This window comes from Chiloscyllium plagiosum, chromosome 29 (assembly GCF_004010195.1).
Source record: "Chiloscyllium plagiosum isolate BGI_BamShark_2017 chromosome 29, ASM401019v2, whole genome shotgun sequence".
Taxonomy (NCBI): domain Eukaryota; kingdom Metazoa; phylum Chordata; class Chondrichthyes; order Orectolobiformes; family Hemiscylliidae; genus Chiloscyllium; species Chiloscyllium plagiosum.
The window spans coordinates 37,635,586-37,657,884 of NC_057738.1; the positions used below are offsets into that span (position 1 = coordinate 37,635,586).

A 22,299-nucleotide genomic window follows, 5' to 3' on the forward strand; every position below is an offset into this window, starting at 1 on the left:
TCCCTCATAGCTCCATAATTCCCTTTATTCAACAGAAGTACTGTCACTTCCGACTGTACCCTCTCCCTCTCAAATTGCAGATTGAAGCTTATTGTATTATGGTCACTACTTCCCAATGGCTCCTTCACTTCGAGGTCCCTGACCAATTCTGGTTCGTTACACAATACCAGATCCAGAATTGCCTTCTCCCTGGTCGGCTCCAGCACCAGCTGCTCTAAGAATCCATTCCTGAGGCACTCCACAAAGTCTCTTTCTTGAGGTCCAATACCATCCTGATTCTCCCAGTCAACCTGCATGTTGAAATCCCCCATAACAACTGTAGTAACATCTTTGCGACAGGCAAATTTCAGCTCCTGATTCAACTTACATCTAACATCCAGACTACTGTTTGGGGCCTGTAGATGACTCCCAAGAGGGTCTTTTTACCCTTAGTATTTCTCAGCTCTATCCACACAGACTCTACATCCCCTGCTTCCATGTCCCCCCGCGCAAGGGACTGAATATCATCCTTTAACAACAGGGCCACCCCCACCGCCCATCAGTCTGTCCTTAAGATAGCACATGTAGCCTTGAATATTTATTTCCCAGGCCCTGTCCACTTGAAGCTACGTCTCAGTTATCCCCACAATTTCGTATTTGCCAATTTCCAAAACAGCCTCAAGCTCATCCATCTTATTTCTAATGCTTCGTGCATTCATGTACAGTATTTTTAATTTATTACTGCCCTCACCCTTCCCATCAACTCCTATTTCACTCAACCTTACAGCATGATCCCTTTCTGAGTTTTCTGCCTCATTGATACAGTTGTCTTTCTCAGATCCCATCTCATCAAGTCCAGAATATTAAAGAGGCATATACCTTGCCCTTGTAAGGTCTGAGGTAGCACTGAGATAGAAGCATTTCAATAAAATAAAAGGTAATTATTGGAACAGATTACAAATTGTAATAGGTGTCTCATTTCTTTTTAAAGGCCCTGTGTCACAGTTCACAGGGCAATTACAGTGCAATTACAGTGGCTGTGGCAACTGTTGTGTAAAGGCTTTAGGACCCTGGAGCAGATGGGCGATGATATCTAAGGAACTGCTCCTCAATGGGCATAAATAGCACAGTATGGATGGAGTTAAGGAAGAGGCTAGCAGAAGTCTTAAGTCTAAGCCAAGTGGATATTAAAAACACAACCATGTGGAGGACACCATTTAGAAATATGTGGTAGAGTCTATGGAATAGTCTTTTCATAATATAACTAACTTTAGAGCCTGATATATCCCTGAATATTGTGTGTTGTAGTATTTCCATTTCTATATGTAATAAATAGTGTGGTCTATTAAAACTGAAGATAGTTCCTGACCTTGCCTTCTCCTTGACCTCAAACTCCTGGATGTGCAACAAAATGTCTCAGCAATGCTGCAGCTAGTTGATTGGAAGCGATGATCAAGAATTGAACACTTTTCATCACATGGCTGATCAGAAATTTCTCCCACTCTCAACTTCCTGCTGTTGATAGGTGTAAGAAGGAGATGCAGGTGGATGCAAGACCGGTTGGGCCACCAAGTCTAGGAGTGGGCTTTTAGCTCAGAGGCAGGGACAATACCCATTGCGCCACCTTTGAAAATGTCCCTTCAATTTCCAATGGCCAAGTTGAAATAAAACCACAAATAGTTAGTGTGGGAAAAGCTTACATATTGTTCAAATTGCATACACCAGGTCCTGGAGCAGGTCAAAGATTTATTTCATTCTTCATCAACATGTAGAAATTATATTTAAATGATGAAACAAAAGTGTCATATTAGGATAGTAAAATCAAGTAGTTAATTTCAACCCTGCGGGTGCTGCAGCACTGAAGTATTTTTAATTGACCTTGATTGTTATCTTTCTCAACCTCTCTGCTGCTGAGTAACCATGGCAACGGATTTTTGAAAAACTCAGCCGCAAGAAAATAGAATTTATTTGATATAGCTGTTCAGATCTCTTTTGACAATTAGAAGGAGACACAATTTGTCCTGTTGTAGGAACCGGAGGTGATTTTAAAAAAAAGTTCGTTCATGGGGCCTGGGAATCGCTGGTCCCTAACTGCCCCTTGAGAAGGTGGTGGGGAGCTACCTTCTTGAACTTCTGAAGTCCACGTGCTATAGGCTGACCCACAATGCCCTTAGGGAGGAAATTCCAGGATTTTGACCCAATGACACTGAAGGAATGGAGATATATTTCCAAGTCAGAATAATGAGTGGCTTAGAGGGGAGCTTGAAGGTGATGGTGTTCCCTTGTATGCGCTGTCCTTGTCATTCTAGTTGGTGATGGACATGGGCTTGGAAGGTGCTGTCTAGGCAGTCTTGGTGGATTTCTGCAATGCATCTTGTAGATGGTACACACTGCTGTTACTGAGCATCGGTGATGAAGGGAGTGGAAGCTTAGACTTTTCAGCTCACTCTGCTTTTCATGGAGATCATAGTTGATCAGCATAATCTCATATACTTCACTTTGTCCTATCTTGTTTACTCCCTTTGACAAAACTCTTATGAACTAGTTTGAGTTTTAATAAATAATTGATCCAACATCAGTGGCCTTGACAGGGTTATGAGGCGTGGTAGTGTAGATTCTTCCCTTTGTGGGAGTGTATTGGACCAGACGATATAATCTCAGAGTAAGGAGTCACACATTTAAGACAGACTCAGAGTCATAGAGATGTACAGCATGGAAACAGACCCTTCAGTCCAACTTGTCCATGCCAACCAGATATCCCAACCCAATCTAGTCCCACCTGCCAGCACCCGGCCCATATCCCTCCAAACCCTTCCTATTCATATACCCATCCAGATGCCTTTTAAATATTGCAATTGTACCAGCCTCCACCACTTCCTCTGGCAGCTCATTCCATACGCATGAGATAAAGTCGCCCCTAAGGTCTCTTTTATATATTTCCCCCCTCACCCTAAACCTATGCCCTCTAGTTCTGGAACCTCCCACCCCAGAGAAAAGACTTTGTCTATTTATCCTATCCGTAACCCTCATGATTTTATAAGCCTCTATAAGGTCACCCCTCAGTCTCTGACAGATGAGGAAGAATTTCTGTGGAATTCTTCATCCTAAAGGGCTGTTGAGACTGGGGTCATTAAGTATGTTCAGCCCTGAGATGTATTTCTAATGAGGAAGGGAATCAAGGGTTATGGGGAAATGGCAGAAAAGTAGAGTTGAAGATTATTAGATCAACCAAGATCTCAAAGAATGACGGGGCAAACTCAGTGGGCCAAATGGCCTACTTCAGCTCCTGTATTTTATGTTATAATCAACTGCTGCTGGCAGAAAGACCTCTGACTATCTACCACCCTGTCTATGTTGAAAACTTCACTCCTGTGAACAACAATTCTAATTTTGATTGTGTCCCTTAGACTTTCCAATTAGCAGAAACAATGCCTCCCAAACTACTCTCTCTGTTCTACCCTTATCATTGCAATACTGTCAAATAAATTAGACCTCAGTCTTCAAAAATAGATGGAATACAGAAAGTGCTGGAGAATCTCAGCAGGTCTGACATCCTCTGGAAAGAGGCACCCCTTTCCCCGTCTGTTTGAACCTCCACAGTTTGTAATATTTATAAAGTAACCAGCGCTGTCCTTCAGGATCTTTGTGACCTTTCATTTATCCTCATTGCAATTCATTTGCCATAGTTTGTCCATTCACTTAACCTATTAAAATTTCTTTGTAAGTTCAGAAATGGAAGTATAATATTACGATGACAAATATCTTTGGCTTGTCAGCAAATTTGGATACGTAGCTTCCTATCCCTTCAGCTAAACTGTTAATAAATGCTGTGAATAGTTAAAGCCCAATCATAAATCCTTGCGGCACACCACCAGTCAGTCATATTCTGCCAATTAAGAATACCTGCTCATTATCCTTACCCTCTGTCGAATGATGAACTCACTTTATAATTATAGAGAGTATTTAAATATGGGCACCCAGAATTATCTGAATTGGAAGCATCTCTTGCACCATAATTCTTTAGCTTTGCTCTTGTACTGGAGCTCAGAAAAGGAACTGTAGCTTCTATAAACTAACTAAACTGGAATCTAACACTGAAGCTGCAAGCAAAGTTGGCTAGTGATCTGTTCATTAGAATGTAATGTTGCATCAGAACCAGTCAAGAATAAACATGTAGAATGAGGATAGTTCTGCTGTGGATTGTGGTCACACATGACTGTTCTGACTTGCAATTCAATATGTCAGACTTAAAGGGGAAATTTTCTTCATGGTTTCTGGTGGTTTAAAGTTTGGAAATTTCTTCCTGGCTGGAAACTCGCAGGGACTGTTTCTTACAGTCGAGTGTTTTGAATTAACTTCCTAGACATTCGCTTACACTTTAACACATCCCTCAATACACACGCCGAGATGCTCATTCACAAGTCTCTTGACAGCATCTTCCAAACCTGTGACCTCCTCCATCTAGAAGGACAAGGGCAGCAGATACGTGGGAACACCACCACCTGCAAGTTCCCCAATGGAAATATATTGGCCACTCCTTCAGAGTTGCTGAGTCAAAATCCTAGAACTCTCTTCCTCATAGCATTATGGGGATCCCTACAACCCATGGACTGCAGGAGATGGACAGCCACCACCTTCTAGAGGACAGAACTCAAAAAGTTGTTGCTGGAAAAGCACAGCAGGTCAGGCAGCATCCAAGGAGCAGGAGAATCGACGTTTCGGGCATGAGCCCTTCTTCTAGAGGACAACCAGGGATGGACAATCAACAGTGGCCTAGCCAGCCAGGCCCATGAGTAGACAAAAATAATAAGAGGAGCCCAAAAATAAAAGCTGAACATTATGGGAAAACAAGTAACTAACTGAAAATACAGTCGTACCATAACATTGAACGAAGACTTTAGGTATGCCCAACATTATCCTCTCTCTTTAAGAGGAAAGCCTGAGCAAGTTCTGATTTGAAAGTATGTCGATGTCTTTCTGGGAACAGGGGAAGACTTTATTTATTTGAACATTTTCCAGTACTCTCACATGTAAATACACATGCTTTATCAATGAAGAGAATGTGATCAATGTTACTAAAGACTGGCATCTATCTTCTATTTCAAAGTTAACTATTTGCTTTTCTATTTTAAGACTTTGCTTTCCAAAGAATACCAATTACTCAATTTGGGAAGAAAATGTTTTAAGCTAACAAATTGAACAGAACAGGGTGTTACAAACCGAAAGACAATCATGATTGTCAGCAAATACGGAATTGTCGCTGTTCCAAATTCTGCCCCTCTCTCACTCTCATTTCCGACACCTTTCAATACATTTTTAAGAGATTTTGGGAAGTGATTCATTACAAAGATTTTTACATTACAGTGCTACATGTTCCAACACATATACCTTCCCTTTTTAAGTTTGAAGCTAGAAACAGTGTTCACACTTTCAACAGACTAACTAAGCACAGTCACTATTAAAATTCTTATAGGGCTCAACAGTTCAGAAACGGACAAGTTGTGTCTGCTAATGGGAGCACAGTTTCAGAATAAAAAAGGGGACTGAGATGAGGAGAAATTCTTTCACTTCGAGGGTGGTGAATCTATACAATTCTCTATCCCAGAGGGTGCTGAAACTCAGTCAGTATGTTCAAGACAGAGATCGAGAGACGAAAGACATCAAGAGATTTAGCGATAGTGAGGAGAAATGGTGTTGATGGAGATGGTCAGCTATGATCAGGACAAAGTTAAAAATCACACAACACCTGGTTATCGTCCAACAGGTGAATTTGGAAGCACTAGCTTTCAGAGCGCTGCTCCTTCATCAGGTGGTTGTGGAGAATAAGATTGTAAGACACATAATTTATAGCACAAGTTTACAGTGTGATGTAACTGAAATTATATATTGAAAAAGACCTGGATTGTTTGTTAAGTCTCTCATCTTTTAGAATGACCAAGTTGGTTTCAGTTCTTTCATATGTAAATTGCAAAACATTTTTAATAGTTACATTCTCAAGTGCACTTTAACAATAGGTGTCATGTCGGCCCAGATAATGCATTGAAGGTGTGAGGTGCCCTGTGTCAGACTGTGCCACAATGGTCAGACTGATTCTAATCTAAAAAACGGATTTACGGAATCTTACATGGATTCATGCAGTTTTTGAGCAAAGCAAAAATGTAATTCTGCAAGTACTTTTGCAGAAAGTTAGTGCTTCCAAATAAACCTGTTGGACTATAATATGGTGTTGAGTGATTTTTAACTTTGTCCACCCCAGTCCAAAACTGGCATCTCCAAATCATGATCAGGACAGCACTCTATCTTGAAGAGAACAAAGGCGATGGACTTTCATCTACAAATGCAGCTGCATTTTACTCACACTCAGCATGGTGTTTTACATTCATTATGTTTTCTCCTTTGCAATCTATATTCCTCACAATTAGAGAGAAGACTGGCTGGGGATGATTAATCTGGTGACACAGTGGTAGTGTCCCGACCTCATGGCCAGGGGCCCAAGACTCGAGTCACACATGTACAGCTTGATTAAAACAAAAAAACTACCTCATTTCAGCAAAGGGCGTAGTTTTGTCAAATTGTCCTGGCTTTGAAAATTGTAAATCCAGGTGGCCCCTACCCTTAGGCCATGGTCTCCAGGTTCCAAACCCTTGGTCATGAGGGGTTATCGGAACCTATCAGATTAATTTAAAGATGTATGGTTCTTTAATCCAGTGAATTATTAACACGAGCCTCTGGGAGCAAGAGAAGAGCGTTCAGACTTCTCCACATGTCAAAGAGAACATGATTGATCTAGTTGGGATCTCAACTTGACTTTTCTGTCTGCTGCCCCACCACCCCTCTCTCCACAAAAAAACCCCTCCCCACATAACATTCAGCTCCCTTAACTATTCATCAAACATCTGTCAAACACAGCCTTGAATACATTCACTGACCCAGCCTCCGCTGGGAAAGGGGATTCCAAGTCCAATGACCCTGGAGTGAAAAAATGTTTCAATTTTAAAAAGAAAGGTCTCTCATTTTTAAAAACTGTTCCCCCATCACCCGCCAGTTCTAGTTTTCCCTACAAGAGAAAGCAACCTCACAGAATCCAGCTTGTCAGATCAACTAATCGAGATAATTAATAATCTGCCTTTCCATGTTATGATGGATGAATTATAATGCTGTAAACAAAATGAATGCAGTTTGTATTATCCTTCGAGGAGAGAAATTAAATTCACAATCCTATTCAGTTTAAGGTAAAGGCCGGGAGAGTTGTAGATAATATTGAAACCAATCGGCATTTTAAACACACCTTCACATTCAGAATAGTCACAGCGCAGCTGGCGGCCATTTGGCCTGTTGTGACATACTGGCTCCGTGAAGGATCAGCTCACCTCTGACCAGTTCTCTGCCTTTCCTCTGTACCCCTGAAAATTCCCCTCCCGATAATTATCCCGACTCCGACTGGAAAGTCACAACAGAATCTGCCGCCATCACACTCTCGGGGAACGCACTCCAATCCTAACCACAGCCTGCTGTAAATTAAGCTTTTTGTTTTATTTTGCCATTGTTTCTGTTGTCAATCACCTTAATTCAGTGTTTTTTGATCCTGGATCATACCTTTTAGAATCAGTCAGCCTGTGCTTTCTCTAGTGAAAACATCTAGAGAAGGAAGATCAATAAGCAGTGTTCTGATCAACACTAAAACCATCTCAACAAGCCTGGTGAACAAGAACCATTCAACTGATTTCCCATTCTTTCCCTTTATCCATAACACCCATGTTTCCCACACTTCCCCCCCACCCCCGGCCTTGTGTGTTTGTGAAAAACCATGTTGATCAAGGAATTAAAGTTTTAACTAGCAGTTAACTACATGCCAACGGTTCATGATTGTTTACCTGTAGCTAGGGTCTGATCACTTGTAATAAATAGCCAATTTTGTTAAGAGCAGAATGCTGGTTCTTATATTTATTTGAGGCAATGGTCACGTGACGGGGAGGCAATGATCTGGTAGTATTAGCATTGGACTATTAATCCAGAAACTCAGCTAATGTTCTGGGGACCTGGGTTCAAATCCCACCATGGCAGGTTGAGCTCACAGGATTAGAAATTCTCAAGTTCTGAGGAAGAGTTGCTCGACCAGAAACCTTAACTCCGATTTCTCTCCACAGATGCTGCCAGACCTTTTCCGGCAATTTCTATTTTTGTTTCAGATTTACCGCATCCGCAGTTTTATTTCAGTTTTTATTTGGAAAATTCTAAATTCTCAGAAATGGCTTGCCTCTCATTCGGAGGCCGTTTTCCGGTGCTGGAATCTCGATGGGCGAGGTGCCATCTGATTCTCACTGTCGCCTCAGAGTTCCACATGCAGGAGTGACTTCCCAAACCAGAAGTCAACAAATCCATACCTGCTTGATGCACGTTGACCCTCTGAGCAACTGGAAGGCCTAGGTGGAACGTTCTCCACCAGAGATCCATGTCATGACCGAAGAGAGAATCATAGAATCGCTACAGTGTGAAAACAAGCCCTTCTGCCCCACAAGTCCATACCTACCCTCCGAAGAGTAACCCACCCAGATCCATTCCCCCCTTTGTCCTACGTTTGCCCCTGACTAACGCACCTAACTTACACATCCCTGAACACTATGGGCAATTTAGCATGACCAGTCCGCCCTAACCTGCACATCTTTGGACTGTGGGAGGAAACTGGAGCACCCGAAGGAAACCCATGCTGACACGAGGAGAATGTGCAAATGCCACACAGTCGCCCGAGACTGAAATCGAACCTGGGTCCCTGGCACTGTGAGGCACCATCAAGGAACAGAGGCACCATCAAGGAACAGAGGCACACTCTCCTAATGTCACTTCCCCTCCTTTTTTCCTGATGTTTCTGACAGGAATTCCAGGCCTAGGAGCAGGAGGTAGGAGATCCTGACTGACACACAGAGTGGGAGGGGAGCCACCATATTAAATAGTTGGCAAGGCTCCAAAGCTACAGAGTCTCATCTCCCGGCACAAAAGAGCTATTCATTGTCAGGTGTGAATCATTCCCATCTCCCAATCAGTCATGCTTAATGGAGCCTGGGTGGTGCAGGGGACGAGTTAGTGAATCAACTCCAACAACTGCCTCTGTTGATACAGCGATATTGATTTTTTACTGAGAGGCAGAGAGAGGAGACTGATCTGGGCACATTAATTCACATTCTCTCACTCTCAGCTGCACTCGCTGTTCTCCCACCCCCGCACCCTCCCCCACATCATACTCAGCACCTGTCAACTGGGTCGGGGAGAACAGAAAGCAGGAAGAAAACTGCAAATTGCAAATCAAAGTTTGTCATTTGTGTTCACCGGTGCAAAACATAAACCTCTCGTCACGTCCAGGTGCTGACACCTTACCATGGACTGACCATGTTCCAAGTAGATCACAAGTCCCGTCTGAGAGCTACTCCCAGCCTAGTCAAAGACAAACCCTAACTCTGACAGTTTGACAATACTATGGACACACGTGTGCGCACACACAGAGACTCACGTGCGCACACACAGAGACTCACGTGCGCACACACAGAGACACATACACACACACACACACATGTACACATACACATGCACGCAATGATAAGCTGCCAGGAGGAAAGCGAGCACAGAAACATTACAGAAAAATTAATTCATGTTGCTGTGGCAACAGGGTAAAATGCCAACAAAAGTGCACAACTGCAAACTCTGAATGGGCAGCGATAACAATTAACTGAGAACAGGCTTAGCCAAAGCAGTTATGTAGATGTTCAGTGATTGCCGGAGTACAGGGAGAGTGGGAAAATAGGTTGGTAAAAGTGCCACTTCACCAGGAGGCAGCAACACCCATCTCCCACAACCCAGTTGCACAGTGTCACGAGAGACTGAGAAACAGATCATTACTCAGTCAGAGAGCGATAGATTGGTATTGGGGTAGGGACGAAACCACAAAGGATGGGGAGAGTGGAAAAAGAAAGTAAGAGAGTAAGATTGGAAGAACTGTAACCACAAAGAAAGAATTGCATTCCTGTAGCACCTTTCACAGCATCCCAAACTCCTCCATAACCAACAAAATACTATTGAACTGTCATCATTGGCATAATTAGGAGATGCAAATGTGTGGCACAGTAGGATCCCACTAACAGCATTCTGCCAATGACCCAGTAAATGTTTAACGATGTTGGTTACAGGAGGAATACTGGCCAGAACAATTCACAGTGATATCCATGGGATCTTTAAACTGGCCCAAAAGATGGAAACGCATATTGGGTAAGCCATTTAAGAGTGGGATGGGGAAAAATGTTTCCAACCAGAGAGAGTGGCGAGTCTTCAGAAATCTTACCACAGAGACCAGTTGGAGGGGGAAATCATTGAATGCTTTCAGGAAGGATTTAAATACAGTTCTCAGGGGTAAAGGGATCAAGGCAGGAAGAGGGGACTGAGTTGGATGATCTGTCATTATGGAGCGGTTTCAGACGGCTGAAAGTTTTCAAGAGGGCAGACAGAACATCAGAGCAATATCTCATCAGGAAAGCAGCCCCTCGGAAAGCGCAGAAACCTCCCGGATAGTGCAGCAGCCCCTCGGATAGCGCAGAAACCCCCCCGGATAGAGCCCTCCCCGGATAGTGCAGAAACCCCCCGGATAGCGCAGAAACGCCCCGGATAGCGCAGAAACCCCCGGGATAGAGCCTCCCCCGGATAGCGCAGAAACCCCCCTGGATAGCGCAGCGGGCCCCCGGATCGCGTGGCGGCCCCTCAGTACCATCCTAGAGAGTCTGGGACTCAACCCACATTAATTGAAGTCAGAGTGTGCCTGAAGAGAAGCTAGTCTTGAAAAGAAATGAACAACGATTTTCAATCTCCAAAGCACCATCTGATAAAGCAGTGGAAATAGATTCAATGTTAGCATTCAAATCCGAAGTGGTCAATCATTTAATGGAGGGACCGTGAGATCCTTTCCATTTTTAATATATTCTTGGAGTGATGTATCAGTGGCAGGCACAGCATTGTTACCCATCTGTAATAGTCCAAAAGCTCTCAATGAGCCAATCCATCACCTTCTGGCTTCAAAAAGAGCCACACCATAGTAACTGAGAGAATGCTTACCTCTGTGTTGAAGGAGATCAACCCTGAACCTAAAGGTTAGCACTTGGGGACTTGTCTGGTCCATGTCACAGTTCTGTAAAACTATAACAAAATCTGTTCGATGTTTCCCTTCCTTTTTCCCAGTGACTGGCTGGCTTGTGTACACATCCGCCTTCCTCTTGATGCACTGTGGGAAGGTCAAAGTCTCATAGGTGACATTAGCATGGTAGTTGGAAGGGATGGAGAACTGCCAGGACATCAGCTCATCATTTGGAAAGCCATCGGGCCAATCAGCTGACAGGAAGTTGGCCGGAAAACCTGGCTGCAGATTCACATTGATAACACTGAACTCTGGAATCACGTGAGAAACAAGTAGTTAGATCTCAGAACTTCCAAACAACTATATTAATATCAAGCAATAGATCCATTAAGACTGGCTGTCACCGACCTCACCCCCAGCCAAGGGATCAATCCCACCACATCTCGCCACTTGGCACTTTGACTATGAATGTTTCAAATACAATTGGTTCAGAGCGCAACTTTTACAAGACAGCGAACTTAATTTCCTTGATGCTTCTCATGAACTTTGCTCGATACTTTCAAACATAACCACCTCACACTCTATCCTTTCAAAAACTGTCCAAGGGATGTAAGTGGCGCTAATTGGGCCAAGAGGAAAGGGTGGGGGTAATCGATCTTTGTGAGCACACAGTTTGGGCTAATTTCACCCACAGTGCTGTTTTATTAGATTCCCAACAGTATGGAATCAGGCCCTTCGGCCCAACAAGTCCACACAAACACTCTGAAGAGTAACCCACCCAGACTTACCCCTGACTAATGCGCCTTACACTATGGGTAATTTAGCATGGCCAATTCACCTGGCATGCATGTCTTTGGATTGTGGGTGGAAACCAGAGCACCCGGAGGAAACCCACGCAGACACGGGGAGAATGTGCAAACTCCACACAAATAGTCGCCCGAGGCTGGAATCGAACCCGGGCACTGACAGGCAGCAGTGTTAAGCACTGAGCCACCGTGCTGCCCCGACCCATCAGTCCTGGCTCCCAGTCCAGCAATACCTCAATTAAGAAAGTTAAAAAAAAAATCACACAACACCAGGTTATAGAACAAAGAACAAAGAAAATTTACAGTCCAGGAACAGGCCCTTCGGCCCTCCAAGCCTGAGCTGATCCAAATGTACTGTGTAAATCTGTCAGCCAATTCCTTAGCATCTGTATCCCTCTGCTCCCCACCTACTCATGCATCTGCCCAAACGCATCTTAAATGAATCTACCGTGTCTGTCTCTACCACCTCTGCTGGCAACACATTCCAGACACCCATCACCCTCTGTGTGAAGTACTTGCCGCATGTATCCCCTTCAAACTTTTCACCTCCCGCATTGAAAGTGTGACCTCTCGTTATTGAATCCTTTACTCTGGGGGGGGGGGGGGGGGGGGGGGGGGAAGCTTATCTCTATCTACCCTGTCTATACCCTTCATGATTTGTCGACCACAATCAGGTCCCCCCTCAATCTCCTATCCACCTGTGCAGCAACCTTCAGGGTATAATGGACCTGCACTCCCAGATCTCTGCCCATCAACTTTTCCCAAGGTTCTTGTGTTCACTGTACAATTCGCTCTAGAATTAGACTTGCCTACATGCATCACCTCTCATTTTTTTTGGAGATGCCGGTGTTGGACTGGGTGTACAAATTTGAAAAATCACACAACACCAGGTTATAGTTCAATAAATCGAATTGGAAGCACTAGCTTTCGGAGCACCGCTCCTTCATCAGGTGGTTGTCACAAAGCTAGTGCTTCCAATTAAACTTGTTGGACTATAACTTGGTGTTGTGCGATTTTTAACTTTGTTCACCTCACATTTGTCTGGATTGAACTCCATCTGCCACTTTTCTGCCCAACTCTCCAGTCTATCTATATCCTCCTGTATTCTTTGACAGTCCCTTATGCTTTCTGCTACTCCACCAATCTTTGTGTCATCTGCAAGCTTACTGATCATACCAACAGTGTCCTCTTCCAGATCATTTATGTATATCACAAACAACAGTGGCCCCAACACTGATCCCTGTGGAACACCACTGGTCACCTTTCTCCATTTCAAGAAACTCACTTCAACTACTACTCTCTGTCTCCTGTTGCTCAACCAGTTTTTTTTATCCCCCTTGCCAGAACACCCTGCACTCCATGTGACTTCACTTTCTCTATTAGTTTACCATGAGGAATCTTATCAAATGCCTTACTGAAGTCCATGTATATGATATCAACAGCCCTTCCTTCATCTATCAATTTGGCCACTTCCTCAAAGAACTCTATTCAGTTGGTAAGGACGATCTCCCCAACACAAAACCATGTTGCCTATCACTGACAAACCCAATCTTTTCTAAATATAAATAGATCCTATCCCTCAGTACCTTCCCCAGCAACTTGCCCACCACTGACGTCAGGCTCACTGGTCTGTAGTTACCCAGAATACCCCTACTACCCTTCTTGTACAGGGGGACAACATGAGCAACCTTCCAGTCCTCCGGCACCTAACCTGCGTTTAAGGATGCCAAAAAGATACCTGTCAGGGGCCCAGCTATTTCCCCTCTTGCATCCCTCAGCAACCTGGGATAGATCCCATCTGGTCCTGGGGATCTGTCCACCTTAACGACCCCTACCCAACACATCTTTCCTACTTATGTCAATGTGATCCAGAGTAATCAAACTTCTATCTCTCATCTCAACATTCATCATGTTCCTCTCCTCAGTGAACACTGATGCAAAGTAATCATTCAGAATCTCACCCATTCTCGACACATAGTCTTCCTTCATTATCCTTTAGTGGACCAATCCTTTCTCTAGTTACCCACTTGCTTCTAATATAAGAATAAAGTGCTTTGGGATTCTCCTTAATTCTGCTCGCTAAAGCTGTTTCATGACCCCTTTTAGCCTACTTGATTCCTTGTTTAAGACTTGTCCTACTCTTCCGATATTCCTCCAAGGCCCATTCTGTTCTCAGCTGCTTAGACCTTATGTAAGCTTCCCTTTTCCTCCTGGCTAGTCGCACAATTTCTCCTGTCATCCATAGTTCACGAATCTTGCCTTTCCTATCCTTTGCCTTCAATGGGACATGCCTATTCTGCGGTATCTTTAATCTATCTTTGAAAGCGTCCCACATATCAAATATGAACCTCCCTTCAAGTAGCTGTGTCCAATCCACATTTCCCAGCTCCTGCCGAATTTTGATATAATTGGCCTTGGCCCAGTTTAGTACTTTTCCCTTAGGACCACTCTCATCTTTGTCTATGAGTATTCTAAAATTTACAGAATTGTGGTCACTGTTCCCAAAGAAATCCCCCACTGCAACTTTTACCATCTGTCCTGGCTCATTCCCCAGTACCAGGTCCAATATGGGCCCTTCCCTTGTCGGACTATTGACATACTGCTCTAGAAAACTCTCCTGGACGCTTCTTACAAATTCTACACCATCCAGACCTCTGACACGAAGTGTATCCCAGTCAATGTTGGGAAAATTAAGATCTCCTATCACTACTACCTTATTGCCTCAATATCTTTCCATAATCGGTTTACCTATTTGTCCTTCTACCTCATTCTCATTCAGGAGGCCTGTAATACAGCCCCAACAACGTAACTGCACCCTTCTTATTTCTCAGCTCCACCTATAATGCCACACGACTGAAGCCCTCCATAGTGTCCTCCTTTAGCACGGCTGTGTTATCATCCCTGACCAGCAATGCAACTCCATCACCACCCCCCCCCCCACTATCTCATTAATACTATCTTCATGATTCTTACAGTCTCCAGTTTCCACCTCGCTGCCTACTTGTTTCCCTTCTGGTTCCCAGCCCCCTGTCACATTAGTTTAAAACCTCCCCAATAACAGTAGCAAAAACTCCCACAAGGACATTGGTTCCAGTCTGGTTCAGAAGTAGACCGTCCATTTTGTAATAGTCTCACCTTTCCCAAAATGGATGGTCTACTTCTGAACCAGACTGGAACCAATGTTCTTGGGGGAGTTTTTGCTACTGCTGTTGGGGACGTTTTAAACTAATGTGACAGGGGGCTGGGAACCAGAAGGGAAACAAGTAGACAGTGAGGTGGAAACTGGAGACTGTAAGAATTATGCAGATAGTATTAATACTGGGAAGACTAGGCAGAGAGCTGATGAACGCAGAAGAACTGGTGGTCTGAAATGCATTTACTTTAATGCAAGGAGTATAGCGTGTAATGCAGATGAACGTAGGGTTTGGATTAGTGCCTGGGAATATGACGTTATAGTTCAACAGATTTATTTGGAAGCACTAGCTTTCGGAGCATTGCTCCTTCATCAGGTGATTGTGGATTGAAGGAGCAGCGCTCCGAAAGCTAGTGCTTCCAAACAAACCTGTTGGACCATAACCTGGTGTTGTGTGATTTTTAACTTTGTACACTCCAGTCCAACACCGGTATCTCTAAATCAATTAAAAAATACTCATTTTTGAAAATCCCTGTAAGGCAACAGCCCTCCCAGTTCTCGATATCCTCCTGCAGCCTGGCAATCCTCAGAGATATCTACACTCCGTTAATTCGGTCTTGTTGCAGATCCCAGAGCTCCTCCATTAGAGCTGCTCCACATTCCTACCTCTCCTCAAAACCCTCCACTCCCTTATCAATCAATAATGTATCCAATTCAGTCTTGACTACATTTAAAGATCCAGCCTATGCCTCTTCTGGGAAAGAGAATTCCACACCCCAATGTGAATAAAAAGGAGATCTCTTATTCTTAAACTGTGTCGGCTTTTTGCAGTCACCTTCATGTAAACAGGGAAATATCCTGCAGTATCCACCCTAACAATTGCATTCAAGATTTTTGCTGTGTCAACAGGCACACATTGTACACAAGACAGTTTGAAATCAAACTAAACCCCTGTTCTCCCAAAGATATCGTTAACACCCTCCAATGGGAACAGAGAGACAGGATACACAATACGGTGTGTTAATAATTGCATTTTATGCTAAAAATTAAATGTTTCTAAGTGTAAGGTTATCTTTTGACATTAAGTAAACATGGAACATACTTCCAATAGGAAGAACGAAGAACAGCTGAAATCCTGCACCATCAATCGGCTCAGTCCAGGGGGCTTTTAGCATGACTACAGTTCTGCCCTGGACCTTCACGTTAGAGATGGTGCCATTGCGACAAAAGTTACCAACTAGGACGGCACTTGTGGCCTCAGAGCGTAAGTGGCCCTTGATGGTGTATGTGAGAGAATCCTCGCACTCAACTGAGTCGATCTGCTCCAAGTGATTGTGTTCAAAACTCATGTGCACCCCCACTTTGTAAGGTACAGTAATGTCCCAGATGTAGGTCCTATTGAGCTGTGGCAACTCTGGCAGATTCACTGCATCAGTCAGGTTGGCCTCTTCGCTTTCTGAAAGGACAATTTTTTAAAAATTAGACAGGAGTTTACACTTTCAATTTTTGCTAAATTGTTGCTTCAATTATACAAGATCGCTCCATCTGACCATTACCTCATGTTTACATAGGAGCCTGGCCAAAGACAGAAGGTGTGATGCCCCACCCTTCCTGGAGGTCAGTACCACCATGAAGCAGATGGGAGCAGTGTGCAGTGTGCTGGCCATATCTGTCAGCTAGGGCTCCCTGATTGGACCATATTAACAGCCCCAATCAGGAAACTCATATTCTATAAAGGCCCAGCTGACACACCTCATTGCAATCACTACATGCAACAGGGCAACATCACTTGGCAGCAGACTGGGAGGAGGGTGCAGCAAGTCGGGGTCTCACTGGGAAGCAGACTGGGAGGAGGGTGCAGCAAGTTGGAGTCTTATTAGGAAGCAGACTGGGAGGAGGATGCAGCAAGTTGGGGTCTCACTGGGAAGCAGACTGGGAGGAGGGTGCAGCAAGTCGGGGTCTCACTGGGAAGCAGACTGGGAGGAGGGTGCAGCAAGTCGGGGTGGGAGTGAGAGAGGGAAACCGAAGATCGATAAAGAGCCTTTTCAACTCATTTCTCCTGTCAGAGCCAAAGTGCGAAATTGCAGGAAAACAGTTTGGTAATTGGTGAGTACTTCTTCCACATCTCGATTGGTCAAGTGGTTTAAATGAGGAGACATTATTCCAGTTGAAGATCACAGCTAGGAAATTCACTTTTAAAATACCTTACATCCAAATTATTTCGTTAGAATAGGATAGAGGTAGATGGATGGTGAAGCATTGCGGCTGCAGTATGTGGAGGAGTTAGTGGACCCAGGTGCAAATCACAGTGACCACATTTACTAGAGCAGATTCAGCTCAGATCTGGTGAGCTGGAGACTGGGCTGCTGGCACTATGGCACCTCAAAGAGGGTGGCACTTACCTGGATGCTAATGTTCCAGAAGGCAGTCACACCCTTTAGGTTAATCTGGTCCATGGTCAGGGACAGGAAGGATGAGAAAGCGAATGAGGCATGTATGAGTTTCTAGAACGTAACTCTGGAGGAACCTCAACCAAAGCCCTTATCCAGTAAGTACAAGGTCTTACTCATGATGTAGACAAGGGCAGAAACTGCAGGGAGGATGAGTGAACTGACCACAGCACCACAGACCCGAGAATCTTTCATGTGGGACAGCAAAGACAGATATAGTAATCGAGGATAGCATATTTAGGGGAATGGATACTGTTCTATTCCAAGACAGAGTTCTGACAGCTACATTGCCCTACCTGGTGCCAAGGTTCAGGGCATCTCTACTGGGGCTGGAGAGCGACTTGAAGTGGGAGGGCAAAGATCAAGTTGCCATGGTCCATGGAGGTACCACCAACACAGGTAAGACTAGGAAAGATGTTTGGCTTTTGGATCATGAAAAGCTCAGGGCTAAGTTAAAGGGTTGAACCAGAAAAGGTGATGCTGTCAGAATTACTACCTAAGCCACGTGCAAATCGGCAGAGCCTAAATATAATTTTTTTTCTGTATTCACTCGTGGGACATGGGCGTCACTGGCTGGCCATTCCCTAGTTGCCTTTGAACGGAGTGGCTTGCTGGGCCATTTCTGAGAGCAGTTGAGAGTCAATCACATTGCTGTGGATCTGGAGTCACATGTAGGCCAGACCAGGTAAGGATGACAAATTTCCATCTCTGAAGGACATTAGTGAGCCAGACGTATTTTTCCAGGAATTGACGGTGGTCAACAGTAGATTCTTAATTCCAGATTATTACTGAATTCAAATTCAAACATCTGCCATGGTAGGATTTGAACCCAGGTCCCCAGAACATTAGCTGAGTTTCCGGATTATTAGTCTAGTGATAATACCATGAGGCCGTCACTTTAGAAAAGTAAAGACTGGCGTGGTAGAAACGCATTCCGATTCATGGGCATTGGCAGCAGTACTGGGACCAGGCAACTTGTATAACTAGGGTTGGCGGTAGGGCCTTAAAATAAATTTTTGAGGGGGAGGGTTCAATTGAAGGACACTTTAAAACAATCAAAAATGAAACAAAACTGCCGAATAATGAAGATTTGAACAATAATTGAAGTGTGAAAGGAAGGGCAGAAAATAAGCAAAGAATTGTAATAGAAATTAGAAACCAATAAATAAGATTGGTAAAACTCAAAAGCTTAAGGTTCTTAGAATGTGTGCATTTGTAACAAGATAGATGAGTTGATGGCACAAATAGAAATAAATGAATATGACTTAATAGCTATTACAGAGACACAGTTACAGGGTGATTTGGATTGGGAATGTAATATTCAAAAGGTATTATATATTCCAGAAGAAAATAGGGAGGAGGAGGAGGTGGGTAGCATTGCTGATGAAGGAAACATCAGTACAGTGGTTAGTAGTGATAAAGATGCAATAGGTTGTGATAGGTTGGGGAGAGGGGGGAGGGGAATAAGAAATAGCAAGGGAAACAAGGAATGGGTTAGAATTGTCTATCAGCCCCCGAAGAGCTGCCTCACTACTGGATAAGTATAAATCAGGAAATAACACAGACATATAATAACAATTTATATGGGTGATTTGTTGTGGGTGATTTTAATCTGTGTATTGACTGGATAAATCAGACTAACTACAACAACATGGAAGACAATTTGTAGGAAGCATCAGGGATTAGCCAGGAACAGGTTATTTTAGATCTAGTGACATGCATTGAGGGAGGATTAATAAGGAATCTCTTCCTATGGCTAACCTACACATCCCTGGACACTATGGGCAATTTAGCATGGCCAATCCACCTAACCTGCACATCTTTGGACTGTCAGAGAAACCAGAGTCTAGATTAGAGTGGTGCTGGAAAAGCACAGCAGCTCAGGCAGCATCCAAAGAGCAGGAAAATCGACGTTTCGGGCAAAAGCCCTTCATCAGGAATAGAGAGCTTATGCCCGAAACGTCGATTTTCCTCGGATGCGGTCTGACCTGCTGTGCTTTTCCAGCATCACTCTAATCTAGACTCTGGTTTCCAGCATCTGCAGTCCTGTTTTTACCTGTAAGAGAAATCAGAGCACTCGGGGGAAACCAGAGGATTGGGAATTCCTTTTTTTTTTAAAGAAAGGAACCAGCTGCAGATGTCTAATAGGCTAATGCAAAAGGGAGAAAATTGATTACAAAAGTATATGGCAGGAAATATTAAAACCGACCAGCAAGAATACAGGTATATATAAAGAAAATAAGCAGCTAAAGCAGGTAAGGAATACTTTAAGGATGTGACTAAGAAACTGACAATAGGGAAACATGGTATTAGTTTTCTCCATGGAGGACACTATAGACATCAGATAAGCGAGGTGCCAATGGGATAAAAGGGACAAAGTGTTTGATGAACTTAATGGGACAAAAGGCAGATAAATCACCAGTACCCAATGGCCTGTATCTGAGTGTCTTAAAGTAAGTGGCTGCAGAGATAGTGGAATAATTTTTCAAATTATTCCTGAATTCACTGGATTCTTGGATGTTCTGGAGGATTGGAAAATTCCCAATTTGACACCCCTATTCAAGAAGAGAGCAAGACATAAAGCAGGAAACTGCAGGCCAGTTAACCTAACATCTGTCATTAGGAAATGCTAGAGCCTATTAAAGGACATTTGTAAAAGCTTCATGCAATTGAACAGTGTCAACATGGTTTTGTGAAAGGAAAATTATGTTTGACAAATCTGCTAGAGTTCTTTGAGGATATAACAAGCAGAGCTGATAGAGGGGAACTGGTCGATGTAGTGTATTACATTTCCAGAATTCGTTTGATAAGCTGCCACATAAAATGTTTAATGCACAATACAGGAGCTCACAGTACTGGGTGCAATGAATTAGCATGCATTGAGAATTGGTTAAGCACACTGAAGGCAGAATCAGGATTACTGGCACATTTTCAGGTTGGAAAAACGTAACTGTGGGAGTGCCACAAGGATCAATTTTAAGGTCAAAGTGGCTCAGTGGTTAGCACTGCTGCCTCACAGCACCAAGGACCTGGGTTCAACTGCACCCTCGAGCAACTGTCTGCGTAGAGTTCGCACGTTCTCCCAGTGTGTGTGGGTTGCCTCCAGGTGCTCTGGTTTCTTCCCACAATCCAAAGATGTGCAGGTTAGAGTGATGGGTCATGCTAAATTGTCCCGTAGTGTCCAGGGATGTGTGGATTAATGTGGGAAATGCAGGGTTACAGGGATAGGATAGGGAGCTGGGTCTGGGTTGGATGGCCTTCAGAGGATCAGTGTGAACTCGATGGGCCAAATGGCCAGCTTCCACACTGTAGGGATTCTATTTATATTGGTGACTGGATGATGGGGCAATGTGTGATGTATCCTAATTTTCTGGTAAAACAAACATAGGTGAGAGAGCACACAACGATGATGACATCAGGGATCTGCAGCAGGATATAGACTGTATCAGTGTGTGGGCAAAAACCTGGCATATGGAGATTCATATCAGGAGGTGGGAGGTCATGCACTTCAGTAGGTAGAATCAGAAGGCAGACCATCACTTAAATGGAGAGAGACTCCGAAAAACTGCAATATAGAGGGATCTGGGTGTTCTTGTGCATGAAACACAAAATAACCTTAGCATGCAAATCCAGCAGGTAGTTAAAGGTGGCAAATGGAAAACCCTTTCTTGCTAGGGTTTTGGAGTCTGAAAACAGGGAAGTCTTGTTACAACTGCACAGAGATTTGGTAATATTGCATTGGGGTACTGTGCGCCGTCTGGTTTGTTGTATTTAAGAAAGGATGTACTGGCGTTGGAAGCAGTTTGAAGAGATCGCCAAGGCTGATTCCTGGGATAAAGGGGACGACTCATTAAAGATGGCTAAATAGGTCAGCCTTTTATTCATTAGTGTTTAAAAGGGGAGGTTTTGGTCTCATTGCAACTATAAGATTCTGAGAAGGCTTGACAAGGTAGATGTTGAGAAGATGTTTTATTGGTGGAGGAATCTCGAACTAGGGGACACCGTTACAGGATAAAGGGACATTCATTTAAAACTGAGAAGCAAAGGAATTTTATCTCCCAGAGAATAGTGTATGTCAGGAATTCTTTAGCCCAGAGAGGTGGTAGATAGATTCTTAAACAAAACTAATCGGGGAATTGTGGGCTGAGAGTTGAGTTCTGGGGCAGAACAGGACAGACTGGAAGGACTGAACAGCCAGTTCCTCCTATTTCTGATGTTTTTAAATTCTTAACGGGAGGGCTAAAGATTCCAATGAACCTTATGCAAATAAAGAGAAAGGAGAATAAAGGAAGGCCCACCCTCACAAAGATTTTGTGATGTCTTGTCAGAACCTTTCAATCAGAGTTCAATGTAGTAAATGAATAAGGTAATGTCTCACCAATATTTATTTGGACTTCAGCAACAAAATTCTGCTCAGGGTCACTGCAGCTGAAGTCAAATTCAAAATCATTTCCTGGATTGACCTGGTAATCGTCATAACATTCTTCTTCCGTGATGCAAATTTTGCAATCAGAAGTCTGCAAACCCCCAGGTGCTTGCTTGATGTTTATAGTCATACCCTCACGGGCAGTGACTGAGATCATTTCAGAGTCTGTTCACAAAACAAAGCAAAAATGAGAAATAAATACTCGAGCCAACGCTTCCTATAAACACTGTATGAGTTATTTCACAAATGTTTCCATTATCCATCAGGTTAAAAAAAAAATGGGGAATATTTCCTACGTAAATTACATAGGATAATATTTGCCAGTGATTTCATTAAGCAGAGCAGAAGGGAGGAAATGAGCCCTCCTGCATTTCTTAGAATGGCTTTGAGAA

The 22,299-nt window shown here is 43.6% G+C and overlaps 1 protein-coding gene across 1 annotated transcript in view; it reads right to left on the bottom strand.

Annotated features, from left to right (window-relative positions):
* Positions 1-22,299, bottom strand: part of LOC122564531 (CUB domain-containing protein 1-like) — a 112,011-nt gene that overhangs the window by 48,273 nt on the left and 41,439 nt on the right. The window contains exons 2-4 of the mRNA XM_043719577.1: positions 21,860-22,072; positions 16,134-16,487; positions 11,074-11,403 (exon numbers count right to left, since the gene is read on the bottom strand). Of these exons, the coding sequence (XP_043575512.1) occupies positions 11,074-11,403; positions 16,134-16,487; positions 21,860-22,072 (897 nt within the window). The remainder of the gene's footprint in view (positions 1-11,073; positions 11,404-16,133; positions 16,488-21,859; positions 22,073-22,299) is intronic.